Source organism: Esox lucius, chromosome 23, assembly GCF_011004845.1.
Source record: "Esox lucius isolate fEsoLuc1 chromosome 23, fEsoLuc1.pri, whole genome shotgun sequence".
NCBI classification, from domain to species: Eukaryota; Metazoa; Chordata; class Actinopteri; order Esociformes; family Esocidae; genus Esox; species Esox lucius.
The window spans coordinates 11,035,463-11,052,739 of NC_047591.1; the positions used below are offsets into that span (position 1 = coordinate 11,035,463).

The window sequence follows — 17,277 nt, forward strand, 5'->3', positions numbered from 1 at the left end:
GTGCGGTTGTGTGTGTTCCCCGTTATTGCACAGATTTCTTGTTGTCTCTGAAGTGTCATTACCAGCAAATTAATGACCAGCAGGGCCTACCGAGAAACAAGTAACCCACGGAACAGAGTTACTCTTGGCTGTCCACCTGCTTACCACAGGACCGAGTTAAGGATCAGGATATCTTTCATCTATACTTGTGTGGTGGTTTCTGTTAGACTTTCCTCATTAAATACTCATTCTGAAATTACTTAATGCATGAGGGAAGAAAGTGAAAGACATTCAAATCATTTATCTGCGTGTCTCAGGTTGATCTAGTGGTCTAAGCCGCTGCCTCCAGTGCGTATATAGTGATGTTACATTCCGCCTACTGTTTTAAAAAAATCTATCCTCTTTCAGTAAAAAGCATTAAATGGCTTCTGAAATAATGAATGCTGCTTACCATTCAAGTAACTGCCAAAATGAAGGAACAAATGAGAGATACAAAGTATATGGTCTTATTCCTCACTGGTGTGTCTTTACACCAGTCATGGTCATGATTGGCTATTATTTTGGATGCCATTGCTATAACAGTTCTTTGTGAAAAGAGGGGTGATTGTTGGAGTATTAAAATAAATGTATCTGGCTCATAGCAACCAAGCCCCATGTAGTACGGCCAAGTCTAGCAAGATATGGTGGTTGCTATGGGCTTTCTTAGCTTTTAACATGGAAAATACAAAATAATTTCATAGCACTGAAGCAAGAATACTTTCTCTACATCAGACACGGAGTCACTATCTCCCTTTGAAGTGTTTACACATTTGAATACTTTGCAGTGCTGACTGGATGTTTCTAAGTACACCTCAGGTTTATAACAGTTTATCAGAAACGAGTTACTGAGTTTTCCAGAACTGTGCAGCATTTGCTAGTTGTTATTCATAATGAATAATAAATTAGGAAAAATTGACATGTTGCAAAAAGGTAGTCTCAGATTGTTTAGAGTGTGAACTCCTACTATATTACAGTTAAGATGCTAAGCATGATTTACTGCAATTACACCACTCTGGTTTTATGAAATGGCATGTCTCCAGTGATGGCCCATGACTCTGTCTGGCTACAGGGAGGAACTGTACTGTAATGTCTCTGTCTGGCTAAATGGAGGAACTGTACTGTAATGTCTCTGTTACACGCTTCTGGTCTTGTCCAGTGTGTGAATGCCCATGTGCAGCTGGTGTATGTAACCCTGGGATTTTAAGTGGGGGTACAGTATCGGGCTTCTGTTTGGCTGTTCATGACTAGGCGCCCTGGTGTTACCAAGGAGGCAATCCGGGGTCAGTCAGGAATGGTTTGAGTTGACTTGTGGCTCAGTAAAAGGAGCACCGACTGCTTCGGGGGGGGGGGGGGGGGTGGTGCATGCATGCATGTATGTGAAACCTAATCCAGGGGTGCTCTTTAGCCCAACCAGTACCCCCAGGGGCTCTATTTGGCCCCTGGCCTGTTAACAGCATGTTAACGCGCTCCAGACAGAGAGGCACTGAGGCATCGGGAGGTAGCCCAGAAAAAAGTGCTCCATACCCAAGCACTGAGGTGTCTGCTCCCCTCAGGGAGAACAATAGCTGATTCACATTGGGAGCTAATAGGAAACAGATTATTAAATGAAAAAAATGTCAGTGATGTCACGGTAGTCACAGCTAGAGTGGCTCAATGGGCCCAGTGTTTTATATATTGTAACAGAGAATGACTGTCTGGGTTGTAGTACATGAGGGTCATTAAAGGCCCAATGGAGTCGCAAATATGATTATCCAAATGTTTTATATTGTTTACTAGCTTTAAATAATATTCTGAAATTAAATGTATTTTTGCTTAGCTGGCTGAGAGGCGTTGTGTTTTGATTACGATAGACAATGACTGTTCAGTTGGGTTAGGGGGTGAGATTTAGACTGTCCTATCTGATCCCTGTTCTAAAAATAAATTCCAAAATAGGCCAAAGGAGGCTCAGAAACAAATTAATCTTAGTTTCAAAAAATGAACATGAACTATTGGCCAAAAATCTGATTAAACCGCATGGGAAATTCAGAAGTTATAATCTACGTTACCATGTATTTTACTACTGTGACTGGAGGAAAGAGAGTCAGGGATGGACCGCAAAGGAAGGGAAATAATGGTAAAGAAGGGGGAGAGGAATGAAGGAGTAAACAGAGAGAGGTCGCTATCACCGAGATGTGAGATTCTTTGGTGACTGATCAACGGACGAGTGGTTGGTAGGGAGGGGCACAGGTTTTACAATTGTGGTTACCTTGCTACTTAGGATATCCAACAAGTTTGAAGGTCTACAGTACCCCCAAAAAGAACTTCCTCCATGTCTGCATTTACCTTTATGGCAGTTGGACGGGCTAAAACTAACTCTTGCCCTTACATCTTACTGTAGCTGTTATCTTTACTGTATCTCTGAGGTAATCTCTGAAACAGAATCTGCCCACCAGTGATGATCTCTGGAGGGTGTCAGAGAAATTGAGTGAAAGTGTGAGTAGGGTCCCACTGAGAAAGTGAAATTCTTCTTTATTTAGACCCTAATCAATCTCCCATGAGTGGGAGTGAGATAAAGTCAAGGGACAGAGTGTGTGAGGAACATTATCTGAGGTGAGAATCACACATCTGCATTCATGGGATCCTGAGGGACAGCCAGTGGCCGTGAAACACTGACGCGCCAGATCAGAGCACACACCATAGACAACGTATACAACACTACAGTATGCCCGGTGTTGGATTTGCCTTAAGCATAAATTAAGCCCAGTCCGATCAAAGTAAATCCCAAAACCACAGTAACACATTTCACAGGGATGGTGTAGCTTTGAGTTAAAACACACACACACAGACCGACACACCTTGAAGGGGTGGATTTACATTGAAAATCTTGTTTCCCCTTATCTTAACCTCCAACATGCCTAAACGTCAAATGTATCTCGGACTCCTAACCCCTAAAGTTAACCGCAAAAATCCCTAAACCAAAACGTAATCCTAACCTTCATTGTACCTTGATCCCCTGGGCGGAAAATAGCCTTCCTAAAAGCAAGGACAAGAATTCCTCAAAAGTGCTTCTATAAATAAGTACTGTAAATCCAGTGCCCTAATAAGTCAAAGGGCCATACTATATTTATGAGGCCTTTTGAGTAATTCTGGTTCCTGCTAGTAATGTACCACAACACACACAAACACACACACGTGCGCATGATGTGTGGGCAGCCGTCCTCTAATGACAGGGTGCCTAACCAATGCAAAGGAAGGGCCGTGGAAATAAGCTGGATGTGTTTTTGACAAATTAAACACAAGGTCAGTTACTGCAGGCAGCTGTGGAGAGCTACCACTCTGTGGGGAAAGACTGGATGTTTCAGAAGGGGAGTTTCAACCCTCCTGTGATTTAGAAAATTATCTGGTTGGGTAATATGTTCTCAGGGTATATTTGTTTGTTGTCTGTGAAGGTGGTAGGTCACAGTTTTTTGTTGGAGAATCTTAATGGTGTTGAGAGAGAGATTTATTTTGGGTGTATTCCATGACCATGGCCGTTTTCTTCAAGTGCCCACTTGAAAAGGACCCGCAGAGCTGAGCACGAGTTCTGTGTAATGAGATCAAAACCTCTGTTCAGAAAGGCTGTACTGGGAGCACATTCAAACCCAGCTGTAGACATGAGAAAGTCCCTTGTATGAACTACAGGGGTCAATAAACAGCAGACACCTCAGTGACACAGCAAATTGTCCATTAATCTATGATAGTAGAGGTTTTACACACATCATGCTTGTGCATTATTAGTTTGTATTGGCAAGTGTGACTTGTTTGATCCCTTCAATGTATACTTGAATCCAGCTTTAATGTATTCCGGTGGATTCAATCCTAATCACTTTTTCTTTTGGTCCTTCTGTTGATTGAGCTGTGGTAAATGTAGCATAGTGTGTCTATATCACAGACAAATTAGCATGACATGTTACATTAGCGTCCATTAAATTGCACTACTCAATCACATTTCTCATACATTACACATGCTACTATGATGAATCACAGCTGATTATACGTGGTTGTAAAATCATGTTACAGATGTAGGGTTGTGGCATCCAGAGGCGCCGTGATTTCGGCTGTTGGCTGGAGAACATGGGCTGACGTGGCATGGGATGAAGTTCCAGCGACTGTTCTTTCAGCAATTTTTTTTATTTTTGTCCACAAAGTTATATATTTTAAAGTACTTCAGTTAAGAATAGAAAACGAAGGCCTAATTTGAAATTGAGTCACCACCCACAGTGCGAGTCACTTGCATTTACCCCCATCCCTGACCAATTTATGAATTAAGGGGACTTGTGACTTACAGGTGGTTGAATGGTCTAGGTCAGGGCTGCCCCGCCCTGATCTATTGACCTGTGTTGTCTCTTCAACCCTGTTTGTGACTAACCTGATTTTTGTCGTCCAGCAAATTATTAGAATCAGGTGTGCTGAATTAGAGTTAGAAAACTCTGGTGCACATGGACTGCTGGGGTGTTATAGTTCAAATTCCACCTACCCTTCTTTCAGATATATTTTTTTTAAACACGGTAGTTAGGTGAAGGATGGATTTGAACTTGCAGCCTTTGGCACAAAAGTCATTGCTGTTTATGCCCATCCCTATCCACTAAACCCATCAATGTTATTGATTTCTTATTATCCTCACTACTGCCCCTAGTGGCTAGCCAGCAAATGTGCTGATCACAGTGTCGTATAAAATGTTACAAATTAAGGATAATATTGTGGTTTGTTGGTTGAATGGTCTAAGATGTTGTGTTTGGAGTACATCAATTGCTGGTTCAAATCCTACTTGCTCTTCTTTCAATTATTATACTTTTTTTATAGAAAGAAACTATAATTAGTTTGAGGGATGGATATGAAATCGAAACCTTCACAATGAAGGATACTGTTAGTTGAATGGTCTATTGCTGGTTCAAATCCTACCTGTTCTTCTTTTAATTATTATTATTTTTTTTTATAGAAAGAAACTATAATTAGTTTGAGGGATGGATATGAAATCGAAACCTTCACAATGAAGGATACTGTTAGTTGAATGGTCTAAGTGGCTGAGGTGGGAGTACATGGATTGCTGGTTCAAATCCTACCTGTTCTTCTTTTAATTATTATTATTTTTTTTTATAGAAAGAAACTATAATTAGTTTGAGGGATGGATTTGAACTCGAAACCTTTGGCATGAAGGTCGTTGCTGTTAACGCCCAGCCACCAACCCCGTCCACTACACCCTACTAAGCCAATATACTATTTATTTCTTACCATCCTCACCACTGCCCCTAGTGGCTAGCCTAAACATTGACCCTACCAATGCAGTACAAACTCCAGAGACCAGCATGTGCAGAAATGTTACTGGAGCATGACCCCCTGTACCAGGGCCAGAGTCCTTCACAGTAAGTGCACTTCCTAGTTGACGTTGCAGAATGTACCTGAAAATACATTTGCCCCCACGACCTTGGGATCAGTGTAGCTTGCTCCAGACTGGAATCTCAGAAAGCCTCATGTTATTTTTGGCCTTGCGCAGTTGCGCACAAAATGTAAGATATCTGTGCCATTTTAGAGACTTTTTAAATACCTGGAAAATGTTTTGACAGTTACTGGAAGTTAATTTACATTTTAATTTGTTATTAATTTGGTGGACAGTTCCTGCCTCAAGTGGAGGAGTTTAAGTATCTAGGGGTCTTGTTCACGAGTGAGGGAAGGATGGAACGGGAGATTGACAGACGGATCGGTGCAGCTTCTGCAGTAATGCAGTCGATGTATCGGTCTGTCGTGGTGAAGAAAGAGCTGAGCCGCAAGGCGAAGCTCTCGATTTACCGGTCAATCTACGTTCCTACTCTCACCTATGGTCATGAGCTTTGGGTTATGACCGAAAGGACAAGATCCCGGATACAGGCGGCCGAAATTAGCTTTCTCCGCAGGGTGGCTGGGCGATCCCTTAGAGATAGGGTGAGAAGCTCGGTCACCCGGGAGGAGCTCAGAGTAGAGCCGCTGCTCCTCCACATTGAGAGGGGTCAGCTGAGGCGGCTTGGGCATCTGTTCCGGATGCCTCTTGGACGCCTTCCCGGGAAGGTGTTCCGGGCCCGTCCCACCGGGTGGAGACCCCAGGGAAGACCTAGGACACGCTGGAGGGACTGTCTCCCGGCTGGCCTGGGAAAACCTCGGTGTCCCCCCGGAAGAGCTAGAGGAAGTGTCTAGGGAGAGGGAAGTCTGGGCATCCCTGCTTAGACTGCTGCCCACGCGACCCAGCCCCGGATAAGCGGAAGAAGATGGACGGATGGAATTTGTCATTCAATTATATACAGGTGGAAGATGACAAGCTGAAATGGGGTTCTTTATTGGCAAGTCAGGGACCCCATAGTGACTAAGTCATTGAAGGATGACAGAAGCCAAGCTAGATATGTTTGCCTTAGGGAACTAAGACAAAACGTGTTGGTGAACCGCATATGGGTGGTTTGGAACAGAGCCATGCTTAATGAACAGTATTTTGATATGCCGGGAGTGCATCGTCTGGTCGAATGCAGCTACAGACTTCTACCGGAAACGTTCTAGAAACATGACAGTAACATGGGAGTTAGCATGGTGACTCACAAGACTGTACAGTGTGCATGTGTTGTAACGCCATACTCGAAATGGGTGAAGGACATGATTTCCATCCCAACCACACTGTTATCATGAAACCAGGAGGCAGGCCGAAGGAATGAGAAGGCGTTGTCAAACATGGGACTAGATTAGTCAATTCACATTTATTTTCCATAGCCTTTTTATAAGGGCTTCTACAGATCCCCAGCATAAAATGGTGAGAAGCATTTCACTATGGTAGGTTTTGTGTAGAGGCATACAGTCAAAACAAACAGGAGGCCAGGGCATCAGGAGTTTGAGGTGTTTTATTGTGAAAACATCAGACAGAATGACCTATAGAACCCTGCTGGGGACCACAGCCCCTCTCATCCAACCGGCAATCCATGTATTCAATTATTCAGGTTTCTGGTGAGTGCCTGATGTTGAAACGGCAGTTTGTCCCGTGAGAAAGATACAAATATTGATAGAAAATAAGGGTTGCCATGGAGACCGCTATGAAGACTGTTTAATGGGTAGTTGTTGGTGATTTAATAAATAAATAAATAAGATGTAACCTGTTTGAACAAGTCTCTGTTCATAGAGTTCTAAGGCAGAGCATGTACAGTACAGAATGCTCAGAGACCCATACAGCTGGAAACAAAAATGATGACATGGTATTAAACAACAGAGCAGCCCTGACTCTGACCAACGATTTAAGAGAACGCTCTCACACACACTCACACACACACACACACACACACACACACACACACACACACACACACACACACACACACACACACACACACACACACACACACACACACACACACACACACACACACACACACACACACACACACACACACACACACACACACACACACACACACACTCACCATCTGGCAACAGATTAGAAAACAGCTAAATCAGCCCGCAGAGATCGAAGGGTTGAAACGTGGTTTTGAAGGGCGTACATACCACCTCTCTGAGCCACAGCAGGACCAAGGGTCCAGAGGCTTAGAAGAAAATAGGGAAGATCTGAGAAGCATTTTCTGCTACTCAAAACTGCTTCTCAGGCGCTGTGTGTATGTGTGAATGTGACGGTCTGACCAATCAGATGACAGTAAAGTCTCCAATGAGAGGGGTGAAAAGGCACTCAGATCATTTCAGCACCCAGTGACTGTGTGGTGAGCCTATTAAAAGGCACTGTATGGGAGGACTGGAGTGCCCGGTGGTTCTGCAGGCATATATGAGGCAGATCATGGTTCCATACAACTCAGCACGGAAGAGCACAGGAAAAAACAAAAATGTGCTTTGGTTTCTGTGTGGTTGAGTTAGAACTGATCAAATATTCTAGTTATGAAAAATTGGCAAAGCATCATGGTCTCAGCATTGATGCCAAAGGCTTTATTCATAACTATGACAGCGGGAAACGTCATAGGGACCAAAATAAGTACCCCAGAGAAATACAATGGAGAATGTGGGGACAAAAAAGTTGTGTTCGGCAGGACCAAAACCACGATGTATTATGAGCAGATTTTGACTGAGTTACTTAAAATAAAAGATTTGTCACTTATGACAAAAGGTGATTTTTAGATCAATCATCTGCAGTCATTTTGATCCTATTCAACATGACCACAGTGCCTGAAATAATAGCCAAACGAAAAACACTAACAGATAAACTATTCAAAAGAACTGCTGCATCCATCCTAGGAACCCTGGATACAGAGTGGACATGTGTACAGCTGTGCAGAGGACTGAGCTCTTCCTGTGCCTCTACATTTATCCAAACAGTAAATATGGGATTCAGTCCAACAACAGACATCGTTCTCCACCAAAATATACGCCTTCACACTTGTCAACAGCTACTTATAAAGCACCAGACCAGCAAATGGACACGTGGAAATGGGATTCGGTTGCATTTATAGCAACTATGAGAGGTCATGGAATGAGAATAGGGATTAAAAAAAGGTTTAAATCAGGTCAGTATTTCCACAAGGACAGTTAGGCTGGGTTGGTTCCCTGCGGGATTTTAACAGCTCTGTTTATGTACGAAGGTTGCCCTTTTCCTGTTTTGAGCATAGGGATCACTGACACTAAGAGAGAGAGAAGAAAATTAAAAAAAGCAGTTGGGTTTTTTATATGGGGCTGTTTTGGGAGAGAGGTTGGAGTCAGGAGGACAGCAAAAGAGAAGATAGGCCTCCATAACTAGTAGTCAACAGGGGTTGTCAGACCGGTTTTGTACTCTGTGGGTCTTATTTGGGAGGCTAAACGTGCTGTTAGATTTCAGCTGAGCGTGTGGTGTTATTTGATGTACCCTCCCGACCCCCCTTCATGTAGGAGACGGCGTGGCATCGACATCGGCACGTATGTGTGTGGCTCCAGAGGGAGAACTCAGAATGCTTCTATTGTTTCCTAAAGTGGATGGGGGTTGGAGATCGAGGCCAAACCAGTAGCCTGCCCCTTCATCAGAGCCAGATGTGGACAGCACTGCTCCTCCAAACCAGTTGCTTATTATAATTCTACACACACACACACACACACACACACACACACACACACAGTTTTCAGAAACCGAGCGAATGAGGCAAGCTAAAGCATGCCACCACAGTCTCAAGGCCTGTCTAAACAAACAGTCTGCCAAACAAATTAAGTGAAACTTTTGTGCGCTGCCGTTACTTACGACCTGGGGTGTTTCTGTTATTGAAATGGAAGAGGAATTACAAAAGGTATGTAATAAATGGCTGTACCTTAATAAGCTTGGGCTAATTAAGTTGGATTTTCTCTCAGTCTGCGCTCTCTTCCTCACTCACTCGCCCAGTCGGTTGCATACACAACTCTGTGATCCGATAGGTTACACAGAGCAAGGACTAGATGCTGAACCTGTGGAGGGCAGATACAGACCTGACTTTAATTACCAGACTCAAAGCTAGATGGTTCTATAATTGCCTATTGTCAACTACTGTATCACAGTTTTAATCATATCAACCACCCTTATCAACAAGGGTTTCAGTTGTATCAACCACCTCTGTTGTAACCAGTTTCAAGTAGTAGCCTGCTCTTCTTGACTTGAGATATATATGATACTATTTTGTCTGCCATTTCCCATGCTTTCAATGGAACCGAGGAGTGTAGAAAAATGAGTGAGTTGGATGCTTGACAATGTGCTGCTAACAGCTGAGTTCACTCACTGACATTGTCAGGGAGTAACAGAGTGTTCACTACTCCATGAGAGACAGGGAATAACTATGACATCACATGGGATATCTAAGCTCAGCCAGCCCATAGAAACCAAAGCCATCGACTTAACTGTTTAGTATTGTACGCCCTTCGGAAAAGGAAGAGAATTAAAATGTTACCATAAACAGTTTACCGGAGACAGGCAGGAAAAACATGAAAATCAAAATTCATAACAGTAAAAACTGTTTAAATTAAAACCTATTTTTTCCCCACACAGTAAAAGTAAATTTAAATAATATTTTATTATTGCTGCTCGCAGCAATATTTTCATAAGACAATAACAAGTGATAAGATAAAAAAGAAATCATTCTTAATTTACTAAAATACATGTTTGGTCATGGAAGCGGGGGATCAGTGTGGCCTGTGGGTGTGTCCACTGGGTCCCTCCCTAGTTTAAGGGTGTGGTGTGGGCACAATGAGAGGTGTGTCCACTAGGTCCCTCCCAGGTTTAAGGACATGGTGTGGGCGGGTTATGAGAGGTGTGTCCACTAGGTCCCTCCCAGGTTTAAGGGCATGGTGTGGGCGGGTTATGAGAGGTGTGTCCACTAGGTCCCTCCCAGGTTTAAGGGCATGGTGTGGGCGGGTTATGAGATCCTGTCCCTATAACACCTTCACAGCCACGCAGGCCAACATTTCTCGGGTTCCTTTCTATGTCAGTGGGAGGCACCTGTCAATCACATCCATTCATAAGCACACTTCCTGTATCCTTCTGATCAATTCCTGCGGCTCAAAGTCTTAGGGGGTGCTTAGTCAGTCAAAAATGACCCAGTTTCCCACACAGCTGTGGGAGTCTGAGGCCTTACTGGACAAACCTCAGTATTAAGGATATATTAATGTTAGCAGTAAGTTGCTTGGTGTGGAATTCTTTCATCCATGATGGAAATCATGACACCATAGCGACTCCTTTAGAGCAGTTGGCTGACAATTTTAACTCCACTGCTTAAGCCTGATGGTGGGCCAATGGCTGTAAAGACGTCTTTAGGGCAAGGTCAAAGGCCAGCAATCAGGCAGCGGGCTTGAGTTGGAGCTTAGTTTTCAAATATGATTTCTAATAAAAACATGGTTGATTGGTGTTATCAAACACACCAAGGATACAGCACAATGACAGGCATGGACGGGTTTTACAATTCGACGGACTCTCATTATTGACCGTTATAAAATAAGCTCAGCTCCCATGATGCTTTGGGGTCAGGACACGTGCATATGTGGCAGCCGGTAGCTGTTCAGAATCCAAAGCAGCCCATATTTTTTTTCTTCTCCAAGAGTCCCACCTCATTTACATCCCTTCATAGAAAATCTCAGACATCCGCCCCAACCTAACCCTGAATTCTGACGCTACAGAATCAGCTCCAGCTTTATCCTTCAGAACAATGCTCTGAATCGTTCACATCAAATCAGATCAGCACCGTTTTCCCAACCTCTCCCACACATTCTCTTCCAGACCTTCCTGTCAACCCCCCCACCCCCTGACAGAAACAGCGACGACAGTTTTGCATTTGCAGAAAATATCACATTTTCCTCTGTCAGATGTTTTTTTTTTTTTTTTTGCTTCTCCAATTTCACAAAGATGGACCTTGCCCAGTGTTATGTCCTGTTCTGCCAGTCATTAATCCAGCCGCAGGTAGCTGGGCATGGAGTAGTTGAACATGAGGAAATCCAGTTTGTACAACTGGTAAACCTGGGCCTGCTGCTGAGAGCTGATATTATTGAAGAACTGGGCCGTCATGGTGTCGGTGGTGCGCGTGGACTTGGCGTAGGTCGGGAAGCGCAGCGACTCGCCCACACCAGTCAGCCGAAGCACGTAGTTGGCGTCCTCCTCCAGGGTCTCGTACTTGCCCACCAGGTCGTAGTGGATGTGGCAAGGGTGGCACAGCTGGTAAACCGTTTGCCAGTGCTCGTTGAGTGGTCCATCGCGCTGCGTGGCCGGGTCCACAAGGTACTCTGCAAACTCCTGGAACTTGACGTCGGCGCCGTTGAGCAGAGCTTCCTGCGTAGCGTTCTTGCGGTAGCGGCGGACGATCTTGGTCCCGAAGCGGCGGTGGAAAGAGGAGTTGTACTTGAGGGTGAACTTGTTGCGGTAGGCGGAGACTAGCCTCTCAAAGGGCTCACGGACAAACAGGAACTTGAGGTAGCTCTTGAGGCGGTGGTTGATTTCTGCAATGCTGTACTGGTTCAGATATTTCAGGTTGGACGGGACGTGAGCCTCATTGGACGGGATCTCCATGGGGTCACTGGAGATGAAACAAAGAGGAACACAATGACAACAACGTTAAGGTTGTCACAACGAAGAGGTGATGATATCTGCTACTCATGCTACCGACCTGTATTTTCCACGCCCAGTGAGAACCATCATCACACGTTTCCAGTTGGTGCAGGCCACCTTGGGCACGTAGCAGTAGATAAGCTCATGCTCCTCGTCCACCACCAGGTGTTTGAGGTCACCTGGGGTCAGGACCCGGCGCTTGCGGCTAGAGGCACTGTGGGCCCGACAAGACTCGGCTACCTGGTCTCTTCTTACTTGGTGGAGGATGGCCGAACTGGAGAACTCCAACTGGATAGAGGGAGAGGGACAAGAGAAAGGAAATACAAATGAAGATCCGTAAAATAATAAGCATAGCACAGTCCACACGTAAAAGTTCCGATTTCATTCAAAACAGTAGTTTTGACTCACATGAACATTTCAGTGTAAAGAAAGGATGGTGAAGGAGCGGGATCAATGGAAGGAGAGAATGAAGGGAAGGAGGGAAGGGAGGGAGGGCCAACCATGCTCTGGATCTAAAAAGCAGGAATGTTTTCATAGATTTGGGGTTTATTTTTGCTCGGGGCCCTAATTCCCATTTCAGGGAATTCCGTTTTTTCCCCTGGGAACTCTGAATCGATCTGGCCATGTCGTGTCAGTGCACGTTCTCAGACGCCTGTGCAGATATACACACACACACACACACACACACACACACACACACATCAATGAGAGCCATTCAGTGCCAAAATGAAACTTTGAGGGGGGCTGCAGTAATAACTCTTGTCCAAAACAACCTTCATGCACTCAGTACTTAGAAAATGTTTACCAGACCCCAAAAAAAGTATTTAACTCCTTAACCATTTATCCTGTGATTAGTAGACCATACGGCATTCTGAGAAAACAAATCATGATTTGCATACCTAAATATAACTCAGCAACAGGTTCTGCCTATTAAGATCGATCAGCCCCTGAGGAGATAATGTTTAGCCTTCCACAGTGTTACAGTAGGAAGTGTGATTAAACCAACAGCTTAAAGAGCAGATGTGCCAGGCTTCTCAGTTATACCCACTGTCACAGTCCATTAGGCCTTCTTCCATGTAGAGAGACCCAGGAGTGACAAAATGTGACATTCATAGGAGCACATCAAATTTGGTGTCAAAAGAAAGCCTGTCTTTTGTGGAAATGAAGGAAAATGCTTGCAAAAGGGGGCTTAGAGAACATCTAACAGAAAAGTATTAGACGGTATTAGAAAATGCATACATCGAAACACCATCAAAGCTGATCACTGAATGTGTGAAACATGAAGAATGACATTTATATCGATAATCAGGTATTTTTAGCACAAATCCGACACCCATTAATTTTATTGAGAGTAACACCACTAAACTCACCGTAGTTCAATAACCAAAAATCTATATTTCAGCAGAGATCTTTCGATCTTAATTCAGAACAGAACTTCAACATGTTTTTTTTCAGCTTTCACCGTGGGGTTGGCAGAATAAAAGCTCACTCCCTTTAGGAGCTCATCAGTAACTCTGATGGTCGTGGTCTATGAGAGGTCAACTCGAACACCCCTGCTGTTGTTATCGTACCAGTCTGCTGTTCTTCTGAAATGGCACGACGGGCCCCTAAAGTGAACAACCTTTCACTCGGCGATGGGACCAAAATAGCACCCTGTATGGAATATGCCCTGTCTTCATTAGAGTTCCTGTCCAGTGGGTCACCCTTTGTTTCCTCCTGAACACAGTCATTTTTTTTATATACTATAGTAGAATAGTTGAAAAGCTAGGGTGTTAGCTCCATCCATTTCACAGAAGACAGAAAGGACTATTGAGCTCCATCCATTTCACAGAAGACAGACAGGACTACAAGATCCACTCATTCACTGAATAGGGACAAGATTGATCAAGTTTAACAAAGCATGCTATGCTCCTCTACCTCTACCCCCTTCTATCTTTCTACTGTTTGTCTCTACTCATCAGCTTTCTCTTCTCCATAAATTTGTTTCAAAGACCTCAGTGAGTGACTGAACAAACAAGTGATGATGGACAATGAACCTGTTTGTAGGGAAAAGTGAAACCTTCATCAACATCTTTTCTTTACCTCTCTTTTTCTATCCTCTCCTCCCTTTTCATGTCAGGTTACATCAAAGTTGACTGGGGGGGGGGGGGGGGCTTTGTGAATACCAGCTCTTTGTTATGTGGAATTTCCCTTCTGCTCCTCGCAGGGATATAAAGGCCATGATTCACCGTGAGCCTGGGTTCACAAAGAGACAGAACATCACTGTATCCGTTGGTGGAGGACAAGTGCTGTAATTAAAGGAGGGAGCAGAAAAGTGAGAGCAGGAGAAAAAGGAAATCTTTTCATGATTCTCACCAACTGTCAGATAGCCAACTTCCTGTTGTTTTATCTACTTTCCTGAGGACCGTGGAAGCCGCTATATGGAGGAAATGACAGGAGGAGAAGATAGCACTGTCTTCCCAGAAACAGCCTTCAGTTATGGTTACAACTCCTAGGGATTAATTCTGTCCTGCTGTTCACATAGAACAGACAATATCCTAAGTCTGTCTCCAAACTTACTCCAGAGAAGTACTTAACTAGTTCAGTAGCCTAAGATGAACACGTTTCTCAACCCTAAAGCTTGTCCCATCACGATTGTGTACAGCCAGAAATCTATTTAGGAAAGGGATCTTAATTCCCACAATTTCATTCAAATAATTCAGACTTGTTCACATTCTTGGGCAAGCTCACTTTCGTTGAAACCAAAACGTACGGAAACAGCGCTGTTAAAACATTATGTTGAAAATGTTGAAAAAGCCACATGGTGACACTGGGAAAATTGGGAAGGTTGAGCACCAGACAAACTGTGGCATTCTGAATAAGTTGCAGGGGTTTGAAGGCACAGGCTAGGAGGTGTAACAACAGTAAGTTGCTGTACTTTAGACGTGAGATGATGAGTGTCTGGACAAATACCTGCACTGCATTCTTTTTGAGGTAAGGTGGTACTGTACGAATGTTGGAGAGCATGAACCTGAAGGAGCAAGTCACAATGTTAGGAGAGAACAACAGGGATAAGCTGGCTGAGAGGAAAGGGGACACAAAGTCATAGGATATGGAAAGGGACCCAGAAGAGGGGGGGGGGGCAGGGTTGTAGTGCAATTAGTTGTCAGACAGCACCAAAGATGTGTTCAAGGTCACTGGCTGCTTTGTGAGTGGGAGGGAAAGAGGGAGTTTCCTTCATCACAAAATGAGATTAGCAAGGTATCAATTTCATCGAGGAAGTCTAGAGGATGACAATGTTAGGCTTGTAGGGAGAAATGATATTGAAAGCATGGAATTAAGAAAAGGCCATAGACAGGTGAGTGGGTGGGAAGACAGAAAACCTCCACTCTGGACTGATGAGTAGCTCTACACCCACCACGACCAGACACTCTCAGACTATGAGACAGAAGATATTGAAGATATTCCTAAAATTATACATTTCATGACTAAAAGGTCAAGCAGAGATGAACTCTGCTTTGTTGGCAGCAGTTCGACAGTTCCAAGCGCTGCGGGAGAAGAGAAATTCCACATGGGTTGTGCGGAATGGGGACAGGAGATTAGAAGGGTTTGCAGACGTCGGGTGGAGAGCATCTGTAAAAACTACCAGGACCGAACAGGGATAGAAAACTAATTAGATAAAGCTACAGAAGCGCAAAATGAGATCAGATTATTTATATATTAAAAAAAAAAACGCTCCACTTAAGTATAACTAAAATGAGCCGTTCATTTATTTTCTTCCTTGACAGAACTGTCTTTGTTTTTGCAAAGCTTCATTTTGGACATTACTGCATCCCTAGAGAAATGAAAAGGCTGATGACTGTCTATAGGACCCAACCAAGCCCAGTCCCCAACCAAGCCCAGTCCCCAACCAAGCCCAGTCCCCAACCAAGCCCAGTCCCCAACCAAGCCCAGTCCCCAACCAAGCCCAGTCCCCAACCAAGCCCAGTCCCCAACCAAGCCCAGTCCCCACCAATCCTGACACTGATTACCAAAACAAATACAAATTGCCCATTAAGACATCTTAGGTGTAGACTGATGGTAGAGTCATTTGGCAGTCTGGGCTTTGTACACAGGTTTGCAGTGCATCCAGTCCTCCACAAAGACTAGGGCAAAGCAGTCGACGCCGTACTGCACCGTTTCAGACATCGTAGGCCGCTTGGCAGTCTGGATAAGGAGCCCAGAGACTGTGTATTCACAAAACTGCTCTCTTCAGTAGCACCAGCTTTTGTGGTGAAGTGTGTGAATAATGAGGAGGTATGAGTATTTGTGTTTCCATATTTCACTTCACTGAGACCCGTCAAGGCTTCATAAGTGCCACTAAAGTCTGTTGCGGTTTTGATGTTGAAATATGGTGGGAGGCAGGGTGACGGCTCTTCTTCTGCACAGCACAGCTAGAGTAAATAGCCCTTCACAGTTCGGCTGATGGCCACAAACACAATAGGCGCAAACTCTTCGTAGGCACAGGTGGAAAGGGAGAAGAGGTGGAAAGTACAATGCAGAGACTGGCAGCAAGCTACAGTGCAACTTCATGTAGCCTACTCTCTTCAAAAGAAAAACAGACATGCTAAAGTGTGTTTTGGAAAGATGGCTTCAGATGGCGAGAGAAAGTAAAAGGAAATGTTAAAGTGTAAACGGGACAGGCCCCTTAGTTGCGCAGTGATGTATGTCACGGCCTTGCAGTGAAGCTTGCTTCTCTCCTGCTTGTGGCAAACCGACAGGGCCCAGATAGCAGGGGTTGGCTCGCTGTGTGGACTGAATGTTCAGGACTGAGCAGCCTTGACTTGTTGGAATTCTGTGACATGTTGGTGTAGGTTGGGCTCATGCTAGTTCAAGTGTGTTCTTTGGCCGGGGAACGGAATCAAATCCATTGCATATGAGCCGGTGAATATTTTCTGTTTGTGCAAGCAGTGAAATAAGAGGCAGGAAGCCTTGGCAAGATGTGCATTGGATGACATGTGCCTTTCGATTACTGGCCCAATGCGGTTATCCAGTGGTATTCTAATCTGGCCCTGAAAGCCAGTTCCACTCCTTTTTTCATTTCAACCCCCCTTATTTAGACCTGGTACAACAGGTGATACTAAGGTGGCTGATACTAAGGTAGAACAGTAAACCAGCAGGCCATGGACCTTGTGCTCTACCCGTGCTCTAAACTGTCTTGGGTGGCACTGTGGACCATAAGGGAA

The 17,277-nt window shown here is 44.3% G+C and overlaps 1 protein-coding gene across 8 annotated transcripts in view; it reads right to left on the minus strand.

Annotated features, from left to right (window-relative positions):
- Positions 1 to 10,033: 10,033 nt before the first annotated feature.
- The window catches only part of chst11 (carbohydrate (chondroitin 4) sulfotransferase 11), a 44,813-nt gene continuing 37,569 nt past the window's right edge, over positions 10,034 to 17,277 (minus strand). For 7 of the 8 annotated variants that reach the window (XM_010887016.5, XM_020043033.3, XM_010887023.5 and 4 more), the window contains exons 3-4: positions 12,132 to 12,361; positions 10,034 to 12,041 (exon numbers count right to left, since the gene is read on the minus strand). In XM_010887016.5, the coding sequence (XP_010885318.1) occupies positions 11,417 to 12,041; positions 12,132 to 12,361 (855 nt within the window). In that variant the 3' untranslated portion in view covers positions 10,034 to 11,416. Of the gene's footprint in view, positions 12,042 to 12,131; positions 12,362 to 15,025; positions 15,095 to 17,277 lie in introns of those variants that run through there. The other variant, XM_010887024.5, reaches the window with a different exon arrangement.